The sequence below is a fragment of the Microplitis demolitor genome, chromosome 8 (genome assembly GCF_026212275.2).
Source record: "Microplitis demolitor isolate Queensland-Clemson2020A chromosome 8, iyMicDemo2.1a, whole genome shotgun sequence".
Lineage (NCBI taxonomy): Eukaryota > Metazoa > Arthropoda > Insecta > Hymenoptera > Braconidae > Microplitis > Microplitis demolitor.
The window spans coordinates 15,996,290-16,021,410 of record NC_068552.1 but is presented as its reverse complement, the minus strand read 5'-3'; the positions used below and the strand labels follow the sequence as shown (position 1 = coordinate 16,021,410).

Below are 25,121 nucleotides of genomic sequence, written 5' to 3'. Positions count from 1 at the left end.
TTTGTATACTGATGCTTCATTGTCACATGAATTATTAATCATTTTTAAACAAAAGGTACTAAATATATTATAATAAAATATTATCAAGAAATATAAATTTCTAATTTAATTCCTTATTTGTCATTTACTTCTAATCTAGAATACTACTGAAATCATTTATTTTCAAATAACAAAATAAAAAAGTATGAAATTCAATGTAACTAAGACTTATTTTGCAATTTTATTGTATACGAAACGAGCTGATGATATTGGTGACAACCCAGCACAAAATGTGACTCTTTTTTCGGATCTTTGCCATCATTTTAAATTGAGAAAGAACGAAAGAGGAAATTTCCGTACAAATTTATATTTTGCGTGGAAATACAATCGAAATGATTTAAGAACAAAAGTTATCAAACAATTGAAATCAACCCAAGACAACTCACAGAAAGCTACTGAGGGTTTTCAGGCGAAAGTTCAATCTCAAACACTGAACAAAAGTTAACTGATGCTAGTGATGTCCACAATGATACGGAAGAACTGATTCAGCAGTGACTTTAATAGAATTTAATTATTAATAAAATACAGTTTTTTTTAATATATATAACTATTTATGTATAAAAATATGGAAATTCACGGTAGTTTTTCTAAAACTAGATATATTACTTTCATGTCTTATCAATAAAACATTATTTTCATGTTTATATCATAAAAATTTTTAGGATAAGAAAAAAATTAATAATTTAAGAAATAAAATTCAAAAATTTACATTTAAATATTTGTCAGTATTATCAATTACTTTCTAATTTATTTTTATTACAAAATTTGAAAAATTTCAATCATAAAATTGATTTCTGTAAAATTTTTATATCGCCATCTAGTGTTATCATCACATATTTATTTAAATTATTTTCGTACGCACCGTCAATATCAATAATTTTATTTTCAAACAGTTTGTCTTCTAATTTCATCATATCAACAAAATTCATTCAAATTTTTCATACCGCAATACGAAAATGAATAAAAAAAAAAAAAAATAGGATAAATTACTCTAAGAAGTTACGAGATTACGCGAGTCATCTTTAGTCAGTAATTGAAACTTTGCTGTTCTGTATATCTATATCGATGGTAAAAAGAATTTCCCGCATGTGTATGTAATCCTGTTGAAAAAAAGCTGAGTTCAGTGATCGATGTTACGTGTGTAACAATGTAATCAACCGTACTTAAATTATTTTAAGTAATAATTATAAATAAATCAACACTCATGAATAAACAACCAATTAATAAATAATTATTCCCTAGAATAGTTGATAAATGATTAGCTGTGTGTGTTAAACCCCATAAAATAAACTTGAAAATACACAACAAAAACAATCTAACCCTGTGTGTTTTTTGTCTGTTTTAGCTCTAAGATAAACAAAAACAAAAAAATTAATTATTTATTTAAATAAATAAATGGCCTTATTGTTTACAAGCATGTGGGACTCGACAATGTTCCTGAGCACACTGACACCTAAATTTTACGTTGCACTAACTGGTACATCATCATTAATATCCGGGTTGATATTAATATTTGAATGGTGGTACTTTCGTAAATATGGGACATCATTTATTGAACAAGTATCTTTGAATCACATATCACCTTGGATTGGTGGTAATGACAGTGGATCTGATAACAATAATCCAAATATAAATAACACAAATAATTCGTCAAATCAGCAGAGTGTACCAGAGTGTAAAGTATGGCGTAATCCGATAAATTTATTCCGCGGTGCTGAGTATCAACGTTTTTATTGGGCGACAAATAAAGAACCTTTAACATATTATGACATGAATCTTTCAGCACAAGACCATCAGACATTTTTTACATGCGAAGGCGACACCGGTAAAGCTGAGTACGAGATCATGCAAACAGCTTGGCGTGAACGTAATCCCGTGGTGAGAATAAAAGCTGCCCACAGTGCGCTTGAACATAATGCTGAATGTGCGCCAGCTTATATTTTGCTTGCTGAAGAAGAAGCTACGACGATACTTGAAGCTGAAAAAATTTTAAAACAAGCTTTGAAAGTTGCTGAAAATAATTACAGAAAGTCACAAAATACTCAGCATCAGGGTGCTACTGCTGAAGCGATACACAGAAGGGATACCAATGTATTAATTTACATCAAAAGACGTCTAGCAATGTGTGCTAGGAAACTCGGTAAATTAAAAGAAGCTGTTAAAATGTTTCGTGATTTAACAAAAGAAGTACCTCCAATAATGAATGTATTAAATATACATGAAAATTTAATAGAAGCACTGTTAGAGATGCAGGCGTATGCAGACGTACAAGCTGTTTTAGCTAAATATGACGACATAAGTTTGCCTAAATCAGCGACAATATGTTATACAGCAGCTCTGCTAAAAGCAAGACTGGTTGCTGATAAATTTTCTCCGGACATAGCCAGCAAACGTGGATTAACAACTGCCGAGATGTCTGCGGTAGAAGCTATTCATCGTGCTGTTGAATTCAATCCTCATGTACCAAAGTATCTATTGGAAATGAAACCGCTTATTTTACCACCCGAACATGTATTAAAACGCGGCGATTCCGAAGCTATTGCATACGCATTTTTCCATTTATCGCACTGGAAGCAAATGGAAGGTGCTTTGAATCTTCTGCACTGCACGTGGGAAGGGACTTTTAGAATGTTACCTTATCCATTGGAACGTGGACACCTTTTTTACCCGTACCCAACTTGCACCGAGTGTGCAGATCGAGAGCTATTACCCTCATTTCACGACGTCAGTGTTTATCCCAAGAAAGAGTTGCCCTTTTTCATTTTGTTTACTGCTGGATTGTGCTCGTTCACAGCTTTGCTGGCTCTGTTGACTCATCAGTATCCTGATACCATGGGTGTCGTCGCCAGAGCAATGCTCGCTTGGCTCTCCCTACCTTTTTATTACATTCTTGATAAACTAGAAGCTATTTTACCCTCTAATTTATTACAACAATTGTCAAGAATATAAAACAAACAAAATCATTATTATTATTAATTAAAAATTAATAATTACTTTTGTTTCTTTTTTTTTTTTAATTGAATTCTATTTAATGTGATATTCGCAAAACATTTATTGTACTATTTTTTATTAATTTTTTTATCACGAGAATCTCGTACAGACTTCCAATACCCTGAGAACTGATATATTATTAATTAATTATAATTATTATCTTATTTATATAGTGTATCTTTTTGTTTATTAGTGTATAATTAGTGTGACTATGGGAAATGTACAAATAAAAGAAAAAAAATTATGAAAACATAATAAATAACATTTTATTATTTTTTATTGTATTATTAATTTATTTATAATTAAATTTTATGGTCCTGAAGTTGACAGACAATTGACAACCTTAGAATTTTTTACAAGAAATCAATTTCAAAAAATAAAATCTAAAAGTATGCACCTGTAGAAAATTTTAAAAATTACAGGTGCAATTTTTCCAAATATATTTTTTTTTATAATTTATCATTTAAAAAAAATCAAAAAATTATTAGACCTCGACTGACTTCACTATCATGAAATTTTTATTCATTATTTAAATTTTACCGCGACTTTCGGTGCCGCCGTGTAATCACATGGGAATAATAAGAACTAATATTAAAAATAAACATTTTACATATGGTTTGAGTATATATTTATTTAAAGTTTAAAATGGATGCACGTAGACGAGAACGTGAAGAAATCGGTTTAGTTGGTGTAAGTCGTGTTTGGGGTAAATCACCAACAAGAATAGAAGAGTAAGTTTAGGTTTTTAATTAATAATTTATATAAAATTTAATTATATTTATACAGGCGTTAATTTGTATAAAAAATACTTGCCATCTAACCTAAAAATAATTTTTATCAAAGATATTTACTTGTTTATTAGATAAACTTTTTGTTTATAGCTCTGATGATGAAGACGAGATAGCTGTCAAAAAACACGATCATTCACCTGAGCGACGTAAGAAACATAAAAAAGACAAAAAGAAAGTAAGTATTTTTATTTAGTTTTCTATTATTATAAATAATAGTTTTTGTTACTGTCAATTATAATATTTTTTGTTATAGAAAAGCAAAAAATTAAAAAAAGAAAAAAAAGCGAAAAAGGAAAAAAAGAAGAGCAAAAAAAGAAAACGTAAATATTCAGAGAGTAGTTCAAGTAGTTCAGTATCGTCTGGTGAAGAGAATGGTAAAGTACAGTGGGTGGAAAAAGGTAGTGAGCAGCCTAAAAGTAAAAAGAGACGAGGGTCTAGTTCTGATGACAGCGGTGACGAGAGTATTGTTGGACCGATACAAAAACAGCATGTGACTTTGTCAGCTAAAGACTTTGGTAAAGCTTTGCTACCTGGTGAAGGTGCTGCAATGGCTGCTTATATTGCTGAGGGCAAACGTATTCCACGTCGTGGTGAAATAGGTCTTACATCTGATGAAATCGCTTCTTATGAATCTGTTGGATACGTCATGAGTGGTAGCAGGTATATAATAGTCACATTATTAATTATAATTAATTGCGCAAGAAACTAATACTGATAAGAGAGAGAGAGAGAAATTTTTGTGGTTTATTTTAACAAGTGATTTTCAAAATAAAGAAAAATTCTACCATACCTGTGCCGAGAGTTTAAATTCCTGACTTGCTTAGAGGAAAGAAAGTCGGTCTTTTCTCTCATGAGAAAGCAAATGATAAAAATTAGCATATGCGCAATTTTTCACGAAGGCAAAAATTTAAACCTCCAGGTGCAGGTCTGGAAAAGAGATCTTCAATTATTTATTTATAATTAATTTAATTTTTGTAGACATCGGCGAATGGAAGCTGTCCGAATACGAAAAGAAAACCAGATCTATTCAGCGGACGAAAAACGTGCGCTGGCGATGTTCAGTAAAGAGGAACGTCAGAAACGTGAGAATCTCATCCTAGGACAATTTAGGGAAATGGTCAGCCAGAAGCTGGCACAAGAACAAAATAAATAGCTGTATATTATGTATATAAAAAATTTTTTTAATTTATTAGGTTAATTAAACATTATGCTCATGTATATAATTACTCGTTAATTATAGATTTTATGTTAAGTAATTAACTTCATTAAATATTTTAATTATTTATATTTAGAATTTATGCTTTTTGTTTACTTTCCCATTCAGACCAACCTCCGATGTAATTATACGCACTGTAAAAATTATAAATTGCATTGAAGAAAGTTGTATTTAAAATAAATTATAATTTATATAATATTATTAATATATCATTGAGTAATTTACTTTTCATATCCAAGTTTCAGTAATTCTCGTTGAACATTAGCACTCCTTACTCCAGATCTACAACTCAATACTATCTTGGTATCCTTATCAGGTTTTGGTTTATCGTATTGGTTTTTAAATTCTTCATCTGTTAAGTTCAACGTGTTCAATACATTACCCACTAAAAACAATTAACATTCAATGAGTCATTTATTTTGAAAAATAAAAACGATATTAAAAATATCATACGTCCGACAATTTTCTAGTTTTAAAATTAAAAATTTTTTTAGTTTTTAGGAATATTGTATTTGATTTTTAAAAATAAAAAAAGTAGTTGGTTGGCTCATGATTTCATCATAAATAAAAATATATATTTACTAGGTATATGAATACTTCCAGGTAACTTTCCAGTTTCATCAATCTCTTTTTGCTCTCTAACATCAATTATCAAAACCTTATCATCTTTCTGATCTTTTATAAGTTCTTCATAGCCAATTACATTCCTTTCATCACCCTGACCTCGCATATTGTCAGACGTCGTCGAATAATGAACACTATTTACCAATTCCACTTTGCCTAAAAAAAAAAATCATATAAAACTCATATATCCTATTGCAAAAACTGATAGTTGACAGATAAATAAAAAAGTATATGTATATATTTATCAAAATAAGAATAAACTTATACTTTTAGTGAATCGATTAACTCCCTCAATATGAAATATTTTGTATAATTTGTTTTTATCTTTACAAATATAACCCCAACATGAGCGTAGTAAAATAACACGATAACCACGAATAAGTAAATTATTCATAATAATAATAATAATAATAATAATAATAATAATAATAATAATAAATTCAAAAATATCTTTCTCCGTTTTTTTTCTTAATCTTATCCTTATGTTTTTTTTTTATAACTCCAATTATGTAATTTTTTTTTATTCTATCTTATCTCTATTAAATACCCGTCTAGTTAAGCATAACAACTGTTAAATATTTTTTTAAAACAATTACTCTGTTATTATTGATAATTACACAATTATTTAATTCTTTTTAATTCAACAATTAATCAGTTTTTATATTTTCCCTTAAGTGTTTTAAAATTATGATTCTGAAGTTAGCAGACAATGATTTACAAAATTTTTTTTCGACTAATTAATTACAAAAAAAATGTTAAAATATGCACATGTAGAAAATTAAAAAAACTAACAGTGCAATTTTTTGAAATATTTTTTTTTTTATAATTTATCGTTTTTAGAAAAATTCAAAAATTATTAAACGTCAGCTCAATTCAATATTATTTAAAATTTTCAATCTGGAAGATTTTTTTTAACATAAAAACTCTACATCTTAAATATATATATATATATATTATTTATCAAAATTTGAATGGTTAAGAATCGTAATTTTGACAGAAAGTTTTTTTAAAATAAATTTCTATATTTAATATGTTTAAATATTTTATAAATACACACATGTAGATATGTATATATATGTATATATACACACATATATGTATATATTATTCATCCAAATTTATATGACAAGACATACAAATGTATAGACACTTTAGACACTTATCTTGTGAAACAGAATGAAAAAAAAAAAATAAATAAATAAAATAAAGAAAGAAAAAAAAAGATAGTGATCATGTGAAAATTGTAAGAGAGTTGTGGCCCCTTTTTTAACATGTGTCGCACTCTTACGAGGAATGTGCAAAGTTAGTAATTTTTATTTTTCTACTCCAACTGCTATGGACTAATGTAATGTAAGAGACTGAGACGGACGTTTCTGTGTTAAGTGTATATTGTAACTTATTTTTTTTTATTTAAAACTATTTATTGTTTAAAGCCGTTTTTTTTTTTCATTAACTATATCCTTCTCTAGAGTAAGTCCTTAAATACAGTAATTAATAACTTGATCTATCAGCTAACTTACACTATAAGACGTAAAGTTAAATTTATTTATGATGGTTTAAAAAAAAAATGATAATAAAAATAAAGTACAAGATGAAAAATTTGTGGCGAATCCGTCCTTTTGTTTGTTTGTGTAACTTTCTGACTTTATATGTTAAGTGTTTTAAAAATACCTCCATGATTATTATTATTATTATTATTATTATTATTATTATTATTATTATTATTATTATTATTATTATTATTATTATTATTATTACTATTACTATGCTACGTAATAATTAATTGATTGATTGATTAATTTTATTGTTGATAATTAAATTATATATATATATATACACACATATATAAATATATATGCACATACGTATATAATTTTATCAATTGTGTGATTCATTTGTTAGGTATTTGGAAATGATGAATTAAATTGATTGTAATATGAGATTATATAAATTCCATAGTGTTGACACCTCTGTCATTCATCTGGCTCATCATGGCCACGACTTTTTTTTTTAATTATTTAAAATTAAAATTTTTTGAATTTTATTTATTTAAAATGTCCGCTATCATTATTATTTAATTTTTTATTTCGTCAGAAGGATTGAATTATTCAAAGTATTTATTAATTAATTTTTTAATATTTGTACAGATTAATTTGAAGATAAAAAACAAATATACACACAAATGAACGTATAAAATGAGTTCTATTCAACAAACTGGTAGATTCCTGCCGTTTACTAATAACAGCAGTAATATACAGCGTAAGCAGTTGTCGACTCAAGGTAATTTTTATTTTAATTTTAATTTATTGAAAAAATATTATTTATTGTTCAGTAATGTTTATATTTTATTTTGTTTTAATTTTTTTTTAGGAGCTTTACCCCAAAGTTTGAGCGGAAGTGATACCGATGTATCAACATCCAATGAAAATTTAAGCAATGAAGAGAGATACGTTATAAGACATACTGCTAGACAAGAACCTCAAGGCCAGGAAAATCAACAACAGCAAAGTCCATCAAGATCTTCCAGCCATAAAGAAAATATACCAAATATTCAAGTAAATATCAACCATAATAATAATAATAATAATAATAATAATAATAATAATAATAATAATAATAATTTTATTTATTCATTAGTTTGATATTTTTACAAATTATCTAAAATATTAATTTAGATTTTCAATTTATTTTTTATAAATTCACTCAACACACTGTAAAAAATCCGGATTAAATTTGAAGCGATTACGGATTTTATTTAAATTGAAATTCACTCCGTCACTCGGAGTTCTGGAGTTTTTACAAAAAATCACTCCGCATACGGAGTAAACAGAGACTTTGTCTTTTCAACTGAATGATATTAGAGTGATCTAGTTTTTATTTCAATTCAATTCGATTCGGAGTTTGAATATTTAAATAAACTCCCCTTCGGAGTAAATTTCACTCTGGATTTAATCCGCATTCACTCCGCAAATTTTTTGCAGTGTAACTATATATTTTATTTAAATTTTTTAAACGATCGGTTGACAAGATTTTTTTTTCATGAATTATTAATTTGAATTTCAAAATTAAATAGTAGATTAATGAATGATATTTTTTACAAGACAGTTTAATTGCACGGATGAATGAATAAATAATGAATATTAATATTTTAAAAATGTAGGGTAACTTGATAAATCGTAATAGCTTGAAGGATAGTTTAAATGGATCAAACAGAAACAGTTTGAAGGAGAGTTTAAATGGGTCAAATAGAAATAGTCTTAAAGACAGTATCAATGGATCGAATCGTAACAGTTTGAAGGACAATTTGAGTAATCGAACAAGCGTGGGATCTAATCGTAGTAGTCTCGATATATCAACTAGCTCATACAATACACTTATTATTCATAATGCTAATGATGAAAATGGCTGGTCACCATCTGGACGTTTGTCTAGTATCGTTCGCGAGCATGCCGGCGATGTGGGTTATTTGTATAGTGAAGGGGGTGGTGGTGGCAAAGGTCACTCAAATAGTCCGACAATGCAATCCTTAACGAGTTTACCGCATGACGAACGTTTTTATGAGCAGCCGAACAATGGATGTCAAGAAATTAACGATATTCCTGATGATTATCTTAATCAGTCTCAGGTATTTTGTTAATATTTTTATTATTCATAACTTTATAGTTGATAAAAATTATTCTAATGTGTGCTATTAAATATATTTATTAATTTATTTTTATGGTAAATAGGTTTTGAAACATCTTGCGAAAGAAGTTAAGCCGTACTCTAAGCTACAGAGTGGTGGAAATAATTTAGAAATAAGAATGCGCGATGTCGATAGAGCTAAACAAATAAATAATGAGTTCAATGATCGTTCCCAGTCGTCTTATACGTCGATACTAATGCCTGCGAAAAGTAAACACAGATTATTAGGACCTACGGAAAAATTAACATTGTCAAGATCACAACCGGATTTATCACGAATTGATAAATTAGATTTCGATGGCTATGATTCACCTGCGACATCTCCACGGTAATTTTATTTATTTATTGAATAATTAAATTAAAGTTAATAAATTTATTTTTGAATTCAAAGACCTCAAACGAAAGGTAGAGAGGAAGTTGATATAGCAACTGGTGAAATTTGGCCCCCATCTGAAATGGTCCAAATAATTATTCAAGAAAACAGTGCCCTGAAGCTACAACTAGAGCGATGTTACAGTCAAGTTGCTAAATCACAAAAATTAGAGCAAGAAATATCAAAAGTTCATCGAGCACACGAAGAGTTAGCTGCATCATGTGAGCGACGTGAAAAACTTGAACGTGCGGCTCGTCTCAGGCTTCAAAACGACTGTCGTCGGTTGACTGAATTAAATCGTGCCTTAAGAGATCAAATTGATTTAATGTCTTCACGATCTGATAATCCACCGATCGTTGAATCCATGCGTAAAGAATTGACGCAGAGAGAATTATTGATTGGACAACTTATTACTCAAAGTAAATTTTTATTTACTTGATTATAAATTCTGTATTTTTTTTTAAATTAGTAATTTAATTAATTTTATTTTTTGTAGATAAAGAGTTAGCGGCCTCTAAGGAGAGACAGGAAATAGAATTAGCGGCACAGCGGGCAACTTTGCAAGAGCAACGTACGCATATTGATATTTTAGATACCGCATTAACAAACGCCCAAGGGAATGTTGTGCGCTTAGAAGAAGAAGTACGGATCGCTAATAAATTAATCATTAGTTTATTTACTATTTGTAATTCTGTATTTTTTTAATTATCTTTTTTTAGTGCCGTAAAAAACAAATTTATGTAGAGCGTGTGGGTCAACTACAACGTGCATTATCGTCATTACAAGCTTCAAGTGACAGACGTGAAGAGACTGAGCGACATTTACGCGGTCAACTTGAACGCGAATTACGTGAAGGTGGTAATGGAGTTAATGGTCACGAGCATTCATCGAACGGAGAGACAATAACTGAATTAAAGAGACGATTACGCGAGCGAGATGAAAAAATAATGTCGCTTGAAGGTGACGTTGCTAAATGGGAGCAACGATATTTGGAGGAGAGTGCGTTACGTCAAGCAGCCATTGACGCAGCAAGTCTTCCCAAGTAATTTTATTTTAATAAATTAAATTTATGTAAACATTACTTATATTAATAATAATAATAATAATAATATTAATTTATTTAATAGGGATGCTAAAATAGCAGCTTTGGAGAAGACAAGTCAAGACGCTGAAAAAATGATCGCTGAAGCGAGATCTGAAAAAATGCGTCATATGGATGAAGTTCATGCCGCTCAGAAAAAATTAGCTGACCTTGAATCTCGGTAATAATCATTTGAATTTTTAAATTGTAATTGAAGAATAAAATGATTTGTAATAATAAATTAATAAAATTAAATAGAATGAAAGATCTAGAGTCAAAGCTAGCTGAGCGCGATGCAATGATACGTGTCCTACAGAAGCATACATACGACAAAGACAGTAGCAGCAGCAGTGGAATGGGCAGTTATCCAGCAGTACATTCCTCTCATTCAAGCACGTCTGCAGATCACACTGGATTAACAGGCACTCCTGAATTAGGTAGGTATTGTTCTAATGTCACAAATGCAATCGATGCATCTGCATTGTCTCATCGTAGTTTCACGTATGTCATCAGTGAGCAGTGTGCTGGGTGGGACCAGTGGATACGGCAGTACTGGAACATCCTACGGCGTTACTGACAGCTACAAGTATCGTAAGCAAGGTAGTTTTGAACAAACAAACAAGAGCCTTGATGATCAACTCAAAGAACTTGATTCCCAGCTACTCAGTAAGGTAGGCAGAATCTCCACAGTGTAGTTGTGTGTTCAATTTGTTACAATATACATTTATATATACTATTATTATTTTTATTACTATACTATTATTTTTAAAATACATATTTTTATTTTTCTTTTGCGTCTTGATTCATTTTTATTGAGAAAATTTATTTTTCTTTTTTGTTCTTCATTTTTATGCTTAAATTCATTTATTTTTAATTGATAATACGTATTATTAATATTATTACTATTATTATTATTATTATTGTTAATTTTTTAATATTATAAAAGCGGGAATTAATTGTTAGATTTTTATAATTTATTATTAATCGCGTATCTTTTTTATTTGTTTTTGTTTTTCTTTGGCAACGGTTATTAGATTTTTCAGATTATGAAAAAAATATTTTAAAATAAGGTCAATTTTACAAGGTACCGTACTAGCATTTGTGTGGAGTGATTTTCATTAAATTTTTTTATTTCTTTTTTTTTTACTTTAGAAAATTGAAAGTATTAAACATTGTCATTTATAATTTAAGTAAATTATTATTTATATTTTTAGTTATAATATTTTTAACAAAAAATAATATTTGCCAATGTTTAATTACTCTCGGTATGCTTGTTTTATTACGCAACTTTAAAAACTGCATAACATTTAAGGTAATTCTTTCGCTGCTTTAAAAGTAAATTAAAACAGAACTAGTTTAGTTGTTAACTTAAAAAAAACATATATATTTATATATAAATATACATATATATATATATTAATTTAATTATTTATTTAACGTAAATTTACAAGGCGATTATAAAATTAATTAAAATAAAAAACGTTGAGCATAATATAAATTAAAATACTGTTTTCATATTACCTGCATATAAACTACGAGTTTTAATGTCTGTTTAGTCAGTTGAGAAAAAATTTCACACTCATTGAGCGTATCACTACCAAATTTATTCGATGTTGTTATTTTAATTGTTCGTCGAATCCTTTAGTCTGAAGATTAAAAAAAAATTATTATTAAGAAAGTTCAATATAAAATAAATTTTCATCTATCTGACAAACTTATCGATTTTGATACTTATATAATATGGAATAACGTTTTTTGCTTGACAAAATATAAAAACAGTTATGACTTATGACATTTTAAATTCATTTAATTTTTTTTATAATCGGGAGTATCTTTAAAGTGAAATTTCACCAATCATTTTTTTTATACTCGGAGAAATTAACGGAACTATTTTTGTTGCTCTCCCACAGTATATGAAAATTTAAAAACAATCATATCCGGAGGCAAGATAGAATTTTTTTTAAGTACAATAATTTGCCTTCTGATGAGACTTCAGAAAACGCAAAAAAATTTTGTTTAAGATTTCCAATCTTTGTCGCTAAATTAAATTGAAACTAAAAATGAAATAAGAGACCACTCATAAAATACGTCACGCAAAATTTTACCTTCTTAGATCCCTTCCCCACGTTACGCTGTCAAATTTTCTGTGATTCCCCCTATCAATATTGCGTCGCAAATGATAAATCCCTCTCCTCCATATATCTACAAATATGAAACAAGTGACTTTCTATCGTAACGAAAAAATAAAATTTAAAAGACCGAGAGAAAATTTTGCAAAATTATTTGATGTATTGCGAACGTCACGTTTCCTTAGACTCCCGACCCTTCTTGTCATATCTTGTCACAGTAAGTGACAACCCCTCTTCCTCCATAAGTGCGAACGTATCTTATGAACGACCCCTAAACGAAATTGAGTAAAAAATCGTGTACCAGATATTTAAATTCTAAATTTGAATGCAGGTAATAATGAAAAATATAGTGTGTGGCGGGAAAAAACAAGATTTGAAATGGTGTGATGTCATTCAACCTCACTCTCGTTTGAAATCGTTTTCATCCTTCGCTACACAATATATTACTAATTAACAACCGAAAAAAATAATCATAGCTTTAATACTTAAATAAAAAACTAAATAATTAAATGCGTGAATAATAATTTTAAAAAATAAATAAATCGTATTGTGGAGATTCAATTTCTAAAAATTTTTATTTAATGTATAAACTATTTATTAATCTCTTTATATAAATTATTAATAAATTGTAATAAATAATTTGTGTTTGTTATTATTTTTAAAATTTATTAGTCAGCAAAAGGATTACTTTAAAGATTTAATATCTAAGTGAAATCCACAATACCCCTTAATTGTTTTTAAAGGTTTAATTAACTAGATGAAATCTATTAATTTATAATAAATAATGTCGGTAATTAGGTAAAAATAAACCAATGTAATTAGTCACTTTGACAAAGGTGATTTGATAAATTATCAAAAATTTGTCAATAAAAATTAAATTTTTAAAGTCTGATAAAATAATGACAAATCATTTTAAATTGAGTTTAAAATAAAACCGTTAATTTTTAATAATCGTCTAAACAATTAAATTTTTTTTTACTTCATTTGCTTAATTCATTTACTTTACATAAAAATAATTATTGTCATGTTATCAATTATTATTTATTATTATAAATATAATTAATTATTATATACAATAAGTGTAGAGAGATTATACCTGATTTTACGTGATTAATAAGTTTTCTTTTATATTTTTTTATTTTGATTTGAAGTTTGATCCCAACTAATTCCTCTGTAAAAAAAAAAGAAGAGAAAAATCCTATCCTAATTATCAGAGTGCGCATGAGCTATTGTGGCGAGCACTAACCCAATTACAAAAAAAAATCCAGACACACAAATCCTGGTTTCCTTTTCCAACGTAGGAATTTTTCTCTCTTTTTCAGCGGGCACTTTGCTGTTTTCCAGGATTCTCTAATCCAGGCACTACGTCGCGAAAAGGAAAAATATCCAAACCACTATTGGCAGGCGTAGATCATAGCACTGGTAGTTCCAGTACCGCTTCAAGTAAGAGCCGTCTGTTGGACGACTCTGGGGGTGAGCCAACTGTTGCTGGTGTTGGTGTTGGTGTCGGTAGTGGTGGTGGTGTTGGTGGTGGTGCTAGTGGAGGAGTAGGAGGAGGAGGAGGATTGATTGAATTTACTAGCTCAACATCTGCGAGATACAACAAACAAGCTAACACTGTTGTTGCTGTATCGTCACGTTTGTCTGACGGTAAACCTGAGGATATGATGTTACTAGAGAAGCAGGGTAGAAGTTCGCAGAGACAGCGTATGCAGGAAGGCGAACCTCGTAGAGCCGGCAGTCTACCACCAAGTTCATTGCCACGTCCACCACGTGCCTTAAAATCAAGTGGAAATTCACGTTACTGTCGATTGAGTGATACTGAGACACGAAAAAAATCCGATCCTGGACCTAGTGTCATTGATACCATAAAAACGCCACGTGACTCGGGGAATTGTACTCTAGAGTATGGAAGATTTGACAACAGTAAAGGATTCAGACGCAAAAAATCAGTTGCTGATGCCTTTGTGCCAAACACGTTGAAGAAACCGTCCAATGGAGAATACGAACGACTGGGTGATGTTGATAGAAAGAAGACGATACTTGGTGGTGGTGGCGGCAGTGGTGGTGGGGATGTTAAACATCGCGAGACTCAAGGACGTTCATTGATACCACCCCCTTCAAGACGCATCGTGGGTGACTATGGAAGATTGAGTGACGGTGATGCCAAAGCTACGCTGAGGAAACAAACTGGTTTATCAGCACGTGGGTTGAGTACTGGTAGTATGGTCAGCAGCAAAAGCGGTGGACGTGACTCTGGTGGCACTGCCAGTAGCGAAGCATCTACATCTTCGTTACCACCTACTAAAGCTAGATCTATACCGCGACCAAGTAATTACCGTATACAATTTTAATTTTATCCGTGAGCTTCTTTGATGTTTTTAATTATTTGATATGTGATTATTATTATTATTATTATTATTGTTAATATTAATATTATATAAGAATGTGGATTAAGATAATAAGAAGGGAATAGATTTAATCGTCAGGCTGTTATATCAAATCTGTAATTTGTTTAAATTTTTTAGTCTGGAATCTCGAGTACGCCATAATAATGTTTAGTATTTTTTTTCTATATAATTATTGTTTAATAATAATTTCGATGAATAAAAAAGCGCTCCGTTAAGTCCATCACAAGTCATAATAATAATAATAATTTGACAATATATATATATATATATATATATATATATATATATATATATATATATATATATATATATATATATATATATATATATATATATATATAACACATATTTATATTAATAATTATAAAAACTAGTCATTACCAAAGTAATAATCATTTTTATGCACAATGAAAATTAATTTTTTTATTTGTAAATTTATCTTCCATAAAATATTGAATATTTAATTAATTAATCAATGAGGTTTGATTAAAAAACTAAGTTTTGTAACAGTACCTTTTTTTGAATGCCTTTACATTTGGTCAGTACAACTGTCAATTTTGTGCCTTTATACATAATTATTAATATTGAGTATTTACAACAAATTAAAATTAAAAATAAAAATAAAATAATGATCTTATAGTGTAGGGTTTCATAAGACTGAGAAAATGGATATTGACGCAATTAAAAAAAATTCTTTTTTTTTTTTTTTTTTTTTTTTTTTTACTTTTAATTTGCTCTACTTGTCATTCATGAACAAAATAGTATATTAGGTAGCGAGAGATGAAACAAGACGACTTCAGCAAGCAAGCCTTCATCCCGCCGCTCATATTTTTCATAATTACTTGCATTGAAATTAAAAGTTCCAACGCCTGGAGTCAGTCGTAATTTGAAACTAAATTCTGACGGCTGAAATAGATTTGGAGAATTTTTTCACTAGACTTTTAGCCACAGGTCAGAAATTGGCTGCATTCGATTGATTGCACAGGCATTTAAACTTTTAGTTTCAATGAAGATAATGTGAATAAAAATATATGATAATAATTAAAATTATTCTACCAAATTGAAACAAAAAGTCGACGTGGTAAATTTGACTATACACCAAAGGTCGATCCTTTTCTTATTATTTTATTTATCCTATTCCATAAAAATATATATATTAAATAATGCAACCAAGTGATTAGTTTAATGATAGTTATTAATTATTTTAATCAATCAATATTTATTTGTGCTTGTGTTTATAAATTAAAAGAAAAAAATCTAACGTCGATAGATCTAAAAAAAAAAATAATGGAGTGTTTTAGTTAGTCAGGATATTTAATGTTCAATAAGCTGTAAAATTATTTATAAAAAATAATTTTTTTTCGATTGTGATGTAGATTAGACTTAGATCTAAATTTTTTGCTTAGTATAACAATTTTTGTGTGCATGTGTGAAAGTAAGAATCAGCTATTTACTACATTGTATAGCAATGCGTACTGATCTTTGATGATTTATCTTGCATTGATTTTTTTTTTTTTACAATCATAATAGTCGTGAATTATTATTAATATTTAATTCAATTAAATATTTTTTATAAGAAAAAAAAAAAAAGTTGTATGCAAGAATACCAAAATCTTTTTCATTAGTCACCAAAGATATTTATTACTATTATTTTCTCGTTAATTGTACGTTGTAACCAAATATTTTTTAAAAATTTAATATTTTGCGTATTACATGTATAATTAAGCGACGAAAAAAAAAAGAAAAAAAATTACGATGATTGTTTTTGAAAAAGGTTTGCTCTCTATTTTTTATAAAGCCCTATTGGTAATTTATTATTATTTTTATTATTGTATTTATTTTTTATTTATTAAATTTTTTTGGCTAGAAAATAGACAGTAAGCAAACTGTTTAAATTGAATGTATAAAATGTCATGACAATTGTAGTTGTAATAATTAATGTGTATGATGTATTTTAAGATGCCTTTCTACTAACAAAGTAATAAAGTACCAATGTATCGTTTTTGTTTATTGAAAAAGAAAAAAAAAGCTTTTAAAAAATTACATTCGTAGTTATGATGTAAAGGAATTGTATGAAATACAAAAAAAATTGTTGTGAAAACTATTTCTTATTTTATTTTATTATATTTATTGATAATTTATTGACGAGGAGTTAATTTTATGCGGGCTGAATTTTTCGGTCTCAATACCAGATCTGGTAGCATGCGAATTTCACCTGCCAGATCGATGGGTTCGAGATAAAAATTATGTATCAAATGACCTATTATTGCTTTCAATTCTAGCATTGCAAATTTTTGTCCAATGCAATTACGTGGTCCGGCACTGAACGGTACATACGAAAATGGATGTCGTCCTTGAATATTTTCGGGTAAAAATCTATCTGGATCGTAACGCAACGGATCGGGCCAAAAATTTGGATCTCTGTGTAAATCGTAGATGTGTATATGGGCCATTGTATCTTTTGGTATAAAATATTTTTCTGAAATTTTTTTTTTTGTAATTTATGTTATAAAAAATTACTTATAATTGTTATGTCATTATGACAAGTCGCTCCAATACCTCTCTATCCAGAACAACTCTCTCAGGATCAAGCTTTGCTCTGAAATTTCTATTCAATGCCAAGACTATCCGAAATAACACTATTCATTATTAACTCAGCTAAAAAATCATCGGTACACGGAAAAAACAATAGTGGCAACTCTCTGAGATAGTACTGAGTATAGTGTTATTTCGGATAGTCTTAGCATTGAATAGAAATGTCGGAGTAAAGCTTGAGCTTGAGAGAGTTGTTCTGGATAGAGATGTCTCGAAATAATTAGTTCAACAGTAGTTTTAATTTACGATAGACATGTTTTGGGTAGAGCGGCTTGTCATAATGCCATTCTTATGATTGATAAATTAAAAAGTATGTGTTAATTAAAGAGTGACTGCTACCTTTTGATCAGTCGGAATTTAATAGTATCATAGATAAATTTTTGAAAATTAATTTTTTTTAATGAAATTTTTGATACGAATATAGAAAAAAAATTTAAGTTTGTTTATTTGAAATTGTTCTACTTTGCAACAACTTCTTTTCTTTATCACTTTTTAAAATCATTTAGTATACGATAAAAAAAATTAGCAATTATTTCATCCCTTATAATGCCCCATATATGCCTAAAGTTTGTGAAGCATAGAATTTTAAACTTTTAAAAAATATTAAAATTTATCTTATAAATGTAGAAAAAATGATTATGAACAGTGAGTTCGCAAAAAGAATGTTGCAAAATAAAACAGTCTAATTTAAAAAGCTGCAGCACTCAGAAGAAGTGAAAAAAATATAAGAATAAATTACTCAGTTGCATGTCATCGGTAATATTACGTGAAATAAAAGGAACACTTGGATACAAACGCAAAGCTTCTTTGATACAACGTTCAAGATATGATAACTTCTGTAATTCTGTGATACCTATTTGTCCATCATTACTCTTAATAACATCATCAAATTCCTGCCTTACTCGTTCCTGTATAATGAACAATAATTTATAATTTTTTATCAAACTTTACATCAGATATTAAATTGTATGTAATTATTTGTATCCATATAATTAATAATTTAATAGCAACCTGGATTTCATTATGTTCAGCAAGGAGTAAAAGAGTGAAACAAATACCCATTGCTGTTGTATCGTGACCCTGAAAATGATTATGATTCAGCATAAATTTATCGCCAGTTAAATACCTGCTAGTCTATTAGTATGCGTGTGATGTAATCATATAAAAAATTAATAACCACATGAAATAAATTAAGTAACGCTTACTTCAAACATAAAAGTGTCAACTTCCTCCCAGATACCGTCTTCGTCGATATGCCCGTTTCGCATCGCCGCAATTAATAAATCAAGCATTGCTAATCTTTTTTTTCGTGTATATTCTTTATCTACTTCTGTGACATTCGTTTCATTTAATTCTTTCAAATGAATTCCTTGAGTGTCTTCGTGGTATTTTTTACGTTCGCCAATAATCTATACAATTATATATTTTTTTTCTTTTAAATAAATTAGAGAACAATAGTTCGAGTAGTAATTAATTGAAAAGTCGATTAATATTTGGGTAACCTTTTTAGAAAAACCTCGAACAATATCCAAGCATTTACTTTGAAGTCTCGATGAAGGTGAAAGGTGAAATGAAAAATTTGGGTGTAACCAGGGTCTCAATAATCTGAATTCAAATTGGGTAGTTGTTAGTCATTAAATTACTATTTTATGCAATTATCATTACCTGTGTAACATTAAATTTCCTAAATCATGAATAGCTTTGCGATAAATTTTTTGGAAATTGTCCATCGAACTTTTTTGACCTTCTAGCGAAGTTCCCATGGCAGTTTCTTAGAATAAAAATAAATTTTTACTGTCACAAAATAAATATTTATGATTAATTGTTATAAATTTACCACAAATAGCATTCAAAGTGTATTTTGTTATAAAAGGAACAAGATCTAGTGCAATTTGGCCGTGAAATTGTAAATCTTTTACCATACGACGAGCTTCTTGATCGAAAATACCAGAAAATTCTCGTAATACATTAAAATGAAATGCTGGAGTTAATATTTTTCTCCTTTTCTGCCATTTGCTTCCTAAATTAGGGGAAAAAAATTGTTCAACCATAAAAATACTTTACGATTTTTAAAAGTCAAATATTTTAATAAAAAATTATTTTAGTCATAGATAAATTATTTCTCAAACGTCAAAGATTTTTTGACACTAGAATTGGTACATCAAGAAATCATTTTCACGTTTGAGTCTAGATTTAGATAAAAGAATATCTTACACTGAGAGAAAAAATAACTTTTAGAAATATTGTACATCCTTCTTACAAGAAATTATGCTATTGAAAATTTTAAAAACAAAAATTTGAAGATTTCATTCAACATCATTTTCTTAATCGAAGATATCCGAGATATGCTGATCTTTTTTTTGGAGTATAGTAAAAAAATTTTGATTTTCTTCTACCAAGGAAATTATTCTTTAACTTAAATATAGAATTAATAATGCAATATTTTTAAGAAAATATTGTTTATACAAAAGTTAATTTTTTTTTCAGTGCATCGATAAAATTTTTTTTGATGTATCTCAAATGTGTTCAGTGTTCAAAACATTCCACAAGTTATGGACTAGTAATTTTTGACCTGAGGAAGTTCGAACTATAATATTATTAAATATATATAAACATTATTAATAAGATATTTACCTGTACTTGTAAGAAGACCAGTACCAAACCAAGGATATAAAAAGAAGTAGATCATACTTTTAGAAATATTTTTCGAACTTGATAGTAAAACCTAAATATTAAATTAAAAAATTTTTTTGTACATAAAATAAATTATTTTCATTAAAATATTAATTAACCCTTTCCCGGCTCGGAGCATTGGTGAGTCTAGGTGTGTCATTTGGAGATAGAGCCAATGAAAGTCCATCGTGAGTCTGTATGAGTGAAAGTTTAGATGTGGTAGTGTAGAAGAGCACCCTCTTCTACCATTTTTCCGGCCCCCTCTCTAGAAAACAGACTATAGCTCTCTCCTTTTAAGAATAAGACGTACGATTCAAATTAAGAATACGGATTCAAGGTCGACCGGGAAAGGGTTAAGTAAATTTTTTTTTTACTTCAATATCATCAGGGTGACGAATATTAATGACACCATTTTTTAAACTCCATACTCTATAAATTGGATAATAATTATCGTTCATTGATCTTACAGTATCCCACAATTGATCTAAACATTAAGTATTTATTTTAAATTTATTTAAAATAATTAAGAAATTTAAAATTGTATTTATACCTGGAGTGACTAAAAAATCCAAAGCATTACCAATAATTGGTATGGTTTTAGGACCAGGAATTTTTTCCAAATAAAATACGATTCTAGGTGATCGTTTTAAGACACTTATATAAATACAATAAATAATAAACAATAATAGAGATATTAAAATTAATGAAACCATTTCTGCGTTTAATAAGTTTTATATTTATTGATAATATAACAAGACACTTGTTTAATACACGACGTCTCGAGATTAACTAATGGAAACATATCACGTGTATGAAAAAAAAGTTGTAAGTTATGTCGATAATGTTTGTATGAAAATATGAGGTTTATTAAGTTATGATAACCTTGGATATATCTGACGTCTATCGCTAAAGTCGCTTAGTATTGGGGGTGAATAAAAATATCTAGTGAGAAAAATGAATATGATGATATTGGGAAAAAATAAATATATATTTGTTTTAAAAAAATAACTTCTAGGACTGGTTTTTTTATTATTTATTTATTGGTACAAATTTAACGAAGACTGGATGTGCTGCTCTGATAACAAGATCGGGAAGAATGCTTATGTTCGCAGCTATTTCTTGTGGTTCTAAATAAAAATTATGCAACAATCCAGCGATCAGAGTTTTTAGTTCAAGCATCGCAAACTTTTGACCTGAGATACAATAATTAAATTTATTATTTTTGTTATTAATAAAATCTTCTTAGATAAATTGATACTTATAAATTTATTGTGTATTACCTATACAGTTACGTGGGCCCCCACTGAACGGTATGTACGAAAAAGGATGTCGTTTTTCTATACGATCAGACGAAAATCTATCGGGATCAAAAATATTTGGACGTGGCCAAAAATTTGGATCCCGATGTGTGTCTACTATATGAATATTTACTAAAGCTCCTTTTGGTACGAAACAATTTTCTAAAAATTTATAAATAAAAAAATTAGTAATTATTAATAACGTACAGAAATATTTGATTTATTTTGAGTTCTATAAAATTTTGTTGTAACTTAGAATACTTTTTTAAGTTTTTTTTTTTTTTTTACTTTTATTTAAATTGGAATGAATGATATTTACTTAATTGTAAATCTTCTTGGATTTCTCTAGCTATGATAGGCACACTAGGATAAAGTCGTAATGATTCTTTAATACAACATTCTAGGTACGTAAACTTTTGAACTTCATCAACTGAAATTTTCCCATTACTTTCTTTTAATACTGCATCTATTTCTTCTCTCGCTCGTGCCTGAAAAAAATTTTTTTCAGTCATCAATTCGACTAATTATCAAAAAATTAAAATAAAAAAATAAACTACAAGCATAATTTATATTACTTGTATATCTTTATGTTCAGCCAAAAGTAAAATGGCAAAAAACATTCCCATGGCCGTGGTATCATGACCCTGAAAATGAAATTAGTTTAAATTGTCGTGCATTATATAATAACAATAAAAAAAAAATTATTCGGCATTACTTCAAAAACAAAGGTATCAACTTCTTCCCTGATGCCACGATCATCAACACCCAGTCCTCGTTTTGAGGCAGCGATCAAAAGATCAAGGAAAGCAAGTCTTTTGCGTTTCACTATTGCAAATAAATCATTGTTACTTTTTTAATATTATAAATATTATTTTTATGTTTATTAACTACACTGTAAGAAATTTTCGGAGAATACGGATTAAATTCGGAGCGAATTCGGAGTAAATGCGGAGCGGATGACTATTTATTTATCTAATCCCCTCGGAGTAAAATTTACTCCAAAGGGGAGTTTATTTTAATATTAAAACTCTAATCATTTCGAATTCACTCTCGATTTTTTACAGTAGAGTCATGTGAGGCAAGTGTACGCACACTTGCCCCATACGATTATATATTTTATTCAAATTACCTTTCTCTTCAGTTTGTAAACTGGAATTTATTCCGTCTGAGATAAAGTCATTCAAATATTTACCATTGGTTTCTTCATGATATTTTTCTCGTTCCTTTATTATCTACAAACCAGCCCAAACAAAATAAACAAATAAATCTATCTATCTTATTGATGATTCGATAATATAAATATAATATTATATTTTGTTTACAAACTTTGTCAGAAAACCCATGAAGTATTTTTAAAGATTTAGCTTGTTCGCGACCTTTGGCTGTTAAATTAAAGATCCAATCACTTTTTAACCACGGTCTTACAGCTCTACAACAAAAAATTATTATTGTTTATTTTTAATGAGAAAAAAAAAATGGTTAAGGCCAATATTTTACCTGTAGTAAAAAATTTCACCGATTTCGTAAACCGACTGCTTGTAGGTTTTTTGAGCAGGATCGTTTTCTATGGCTGTTGCTCCCATTGCTGATTCTATTTAAAAATATTTTTTAATAATTTTTATTTCATTCAACTAAATAATTAAATTATTTTAGACAGTACCACAAATTGTACTGAGTGTGAATGTTGTAAGCAGCGGCAAAAGTTCCTTGATAACTCCATCATCGGATTTAATTTCAGATTTTATTTTGGTAATCATACGATCAGTATGATCGGTAATCGAACCCATGTACTCGTGAAGATTATGCAAATGAAATGCTGGTGTCAATATTTTTCTTCTGCTTCGCCATTTATTTCCTATTGAAAATTTTTTTTATTTTAATTATAATTACAGTCTTAGTTAATAATTATTTGTACACTTGTAATTATTTTTTTTTTTTGATTAAATAATAACTGATTTATTAATGTCACTCTTTACCTGTACTTGTAAGCAGACCATCATGCAACCATGGATGTAAATAATCGTAAAATAAACTTTTCTTGATATTTTTATTGCTACTAAGTAGTATCTGTTAATCAAATAATTTAAATAATGATTAATAGTTTAAGTAGGTGTTTTTTTATTAATTAATTATTCATCGGAAAACTTTTGACTGTAAATATTGTTTTTGTTATTTTTTTATAAAAGTTGTTTTTTTTTTAATCGATGATAACTGATAAATTTTTTTTAATCGTTTTATCTTCGAATGTATTTTTAATTGTGACTCAATACTGAACAATTATAAGTAGATATTTAAATATTTAAATATTTTTTGTTTAATTAAAATGACAAATTATTGTCTGGTAGTTTAAAAAAAAAAAAAACGATTAAAATTATAAGTCTGAAAAAATTCAAATTTTTAGAAAATCCGATTCAAAATTTATTTTTACAAAATTACTATGTCTCATTTATATTTTGATAAGAAATTCAAAATTATGAAAAAATTTAATTTTTTTTATAATTAATTACTTGTTTTTTAAGATTCATAATAAAAATAAAATAATATTTCATACTTCAACATCATCAGCATGACGAATATTAATGATAGGCCAAAAACCAAGCCACAGTTTAAAAACAGGATAATAATTCCTTGATGAACGTCGGAAAAAATTCCAAAGATCCTCTTTAAAATAATTAATTAGCCAATTAAAATAAATGAAGAATTTAATTATAAATTTATAAGCTTTTGTAAATCAAAAATAAAAAAAGAATTAAGCTCACTTACCGAGTGGAACCATAACATCCAAAGCATTACCAATAATTGGATACCATTTAGGTCCAGGAATTTTATCACAAAGTCGTCCTCGTCTACTTCCATGTATATAAAAATGTACCATAATTAATAAAAAAATAAATGAAAATAAAATAGTACTTATTAAGGTCTGTAAATCCATGATTTTATATTTTAAAAAAAAATAAATCTTATTTTTTGTTTAAATAAATCAAGTGTCTGATAATATCAGCTATCAACGATCAACGATTAAGGATCAGCGATTAATGATCTGGTTGATCGAGTCGACGCAATACAACTGGCCTTTCAAATAATGTCTGAATAAAAACACTATCCACATGCAACATATAATGTATCCGTTTTTTCTCCCCACTTAATCTTTATTATATTTTTTTAATCATTCGCACACGCATCTTGCAACTTACTTATATAATTCTCGTCTGAATG

At 28.2% G+C, this 25,121-nt stretch overlaps 5 protein-coding genes across 11 annotated transcripts; 3 read left to right on the top strand and 2 right to left on the bottom strand.

The window, feature by feature from the left end:
• The first annotated feature begins 1,118 nt into the window (after positions 1 to 1,118).
• LOC103573110 (protein ST7 homolog) lies at positions 1,119 to 3,239 on the top strand. Its single transcript, XM_053741418.1, has 2 exons — positions 1,119 to 1,188; positions 1,385 to 3,239. Exon 2 carries the CDS (start codon positions 1,435 to 1,437, stop codon positions 2,986 to 2,988), a length of 1,554 nt encoding a protein of 517 aa, XP_053597393.1. The 5' UTR covers positions 1,119 to 1,188; positions 1,385 to 1,434; the 3' UTR covers positions 2,989 to 3,239.
• Positions 3,240 to 3,640: 401 nt separating this feature from the next.
• Positions 3,641 to 4,974, top strand: LOC103573111 (NKAP family protein CG6066). The gene is made up of 4 exons (XM_008552005.3): positions 3,641 to 3,761; positions 3,912 to 3,996; positions 4,075 to 4,481; positions 4,800 to 4,974. The coding sequence occupies exons 1-4, from the start codon at positions 3,676 to 3,678 to the stop codon at positions 4,972 to 4,974; spliced, it is 753 nt and encodes a 250-aa protein (XP_008550227.1). The 5' UTR covers positions 3,641 to 3,675.
• A 1-nt stretch (position 4,975) lies between these two features.
• On the bottom strand, positions 4,976 to 6,909 carry LOC103573112 (rhodanese domain-containing protein CG4456). 4 transcript variants are annotated; one of them, XM_008552008.3, is made up of 4 exons: positions 6,719 to 6,909; positions 5,620 to 5,817; positions 5,263 to 5,422; positions 4,976 to 5,171 (listed from the first exon to the last, which is right to left on the bottom strand). In XM_008552008.3, the coding sequence occupies exons 1-4, from the start codon at positions 6,771 to 6,773 to the stop codon at positions 5,117 to 5,119; spliced, it is 468 nt and encodes a 155-aa protein (XP_008550230.1). In that variant the 5' UTR covers positions 6,774 to 6,909; the 3' UTR covers positions 4,976 to 5,116. The 4 variants fall into 4 exon arrangements, with proteins under 4 accessions (XP_008550230.1, XP_053597396.1, XP_053597395.1 ...); XM_053741421.1 differs by lacking the exon at positions 6,719 to 6,909 and adding an exon at positions 6,279 to 6,372; XM_053741420.1 differs by lacking the exon at positions 6,719 to 6,909 and adding an exon at positions 6,258 to 6,351.
• Positions 6,910 to 6,976: 67 nt separating this feature from the next.
• On the top strand, positions 6,977 to 15,555 carry LOC103573113 (angiomotin-like protein 1). Of its 4 annotated transcripts, none has more exons than XM_014443877.2 (12): positions 6,977 to 7,131; positions 7,809 to 7,941; positions 8,032 to 8,216; positions 8,822 to 9,286; positions 9,390 to 9,673; positions 9,737 to 10,137; positions 10,215 to 10,360; positions 10,438 to 10,760; positions 10,846 to 10,980; positions 11,058 to 11,236; positions 11,313 to 11,470; positions 14,251 to 15,555. In XM_014443877.2, exons 2-12 carry the CDS (start codon positions 7,857 to 7,859, stop codon positions 15,280 to 15,282), a joined length of 3,393 nt encoding a protein of 1,130 aa, XP_014299363.1. In that variant the 5' UTR covers positions 6,977 to 7,131; positions 7,809 to 7,856; the 3' UTR covers positions 15,283 to 15,555. The 4 variants fall into 4 exon arrangements, with proteins under 4 accessions (XP_014299363.1, XP_014299362.1, XP_053597391.1 ...); XM_014443876.2 differs by having other exon boundaries at positions 11,295 to 11,470; XM_053741416.1 differs by having other exon boundaries at positions 6,993 to 7,011; positions 11,295 to 11,470.
• Positions 15,556 to 17,397: 1,842 nt separating this feature from the next.
• On the bottom strand, positions 17,398 to 25,012 carry LOC103573114 (uncharacterized). Its single transcript, XM_008552011.2, has 22 exons — positions 24,669 to 25,012; positions 24,457 to 24,566; positions 23,882 to 23,972; positions 23,566 to 23,760; positions 23,403 to 23,496; positions 23,232 to 23,334; positions 23,035 to 23,137; positions 22,621 to 22,730; positions 22,481 to 22,549; positions 22,225 to 22,393; positions 21,888 to 22,067; positions 21,647 to 21,800; positions 21,158 to 21,261; positions 20,982 to 21,091; positions 20,569 to 20,659; positions 19,772 to 19,954; positions 19,600 to 19,705; positions 19,437 to 19,539; positions 19,140 to 19,343; positions 18,946 to 19,014; positions 18,674 to 18,842; positions 17,398 to 17,818 (listed from the first exon to the last, which is right to left on the bottom strand). The coding sequence occupies exons 1-22, from the start codon at positions 24,835 to 24,837 to the stop codon at positions 17,478 to 17,480; spliced, it is 3,027 nt and encodes a 1,008-aa protein (XP_008550233.2). The 5' UTR covers positions 24,838 to 25,012; the 3' UTR covers positions 17,398 to 17,477.
• Positions 25,013 to 25,121: the final 109 nt, after the last annotated feature.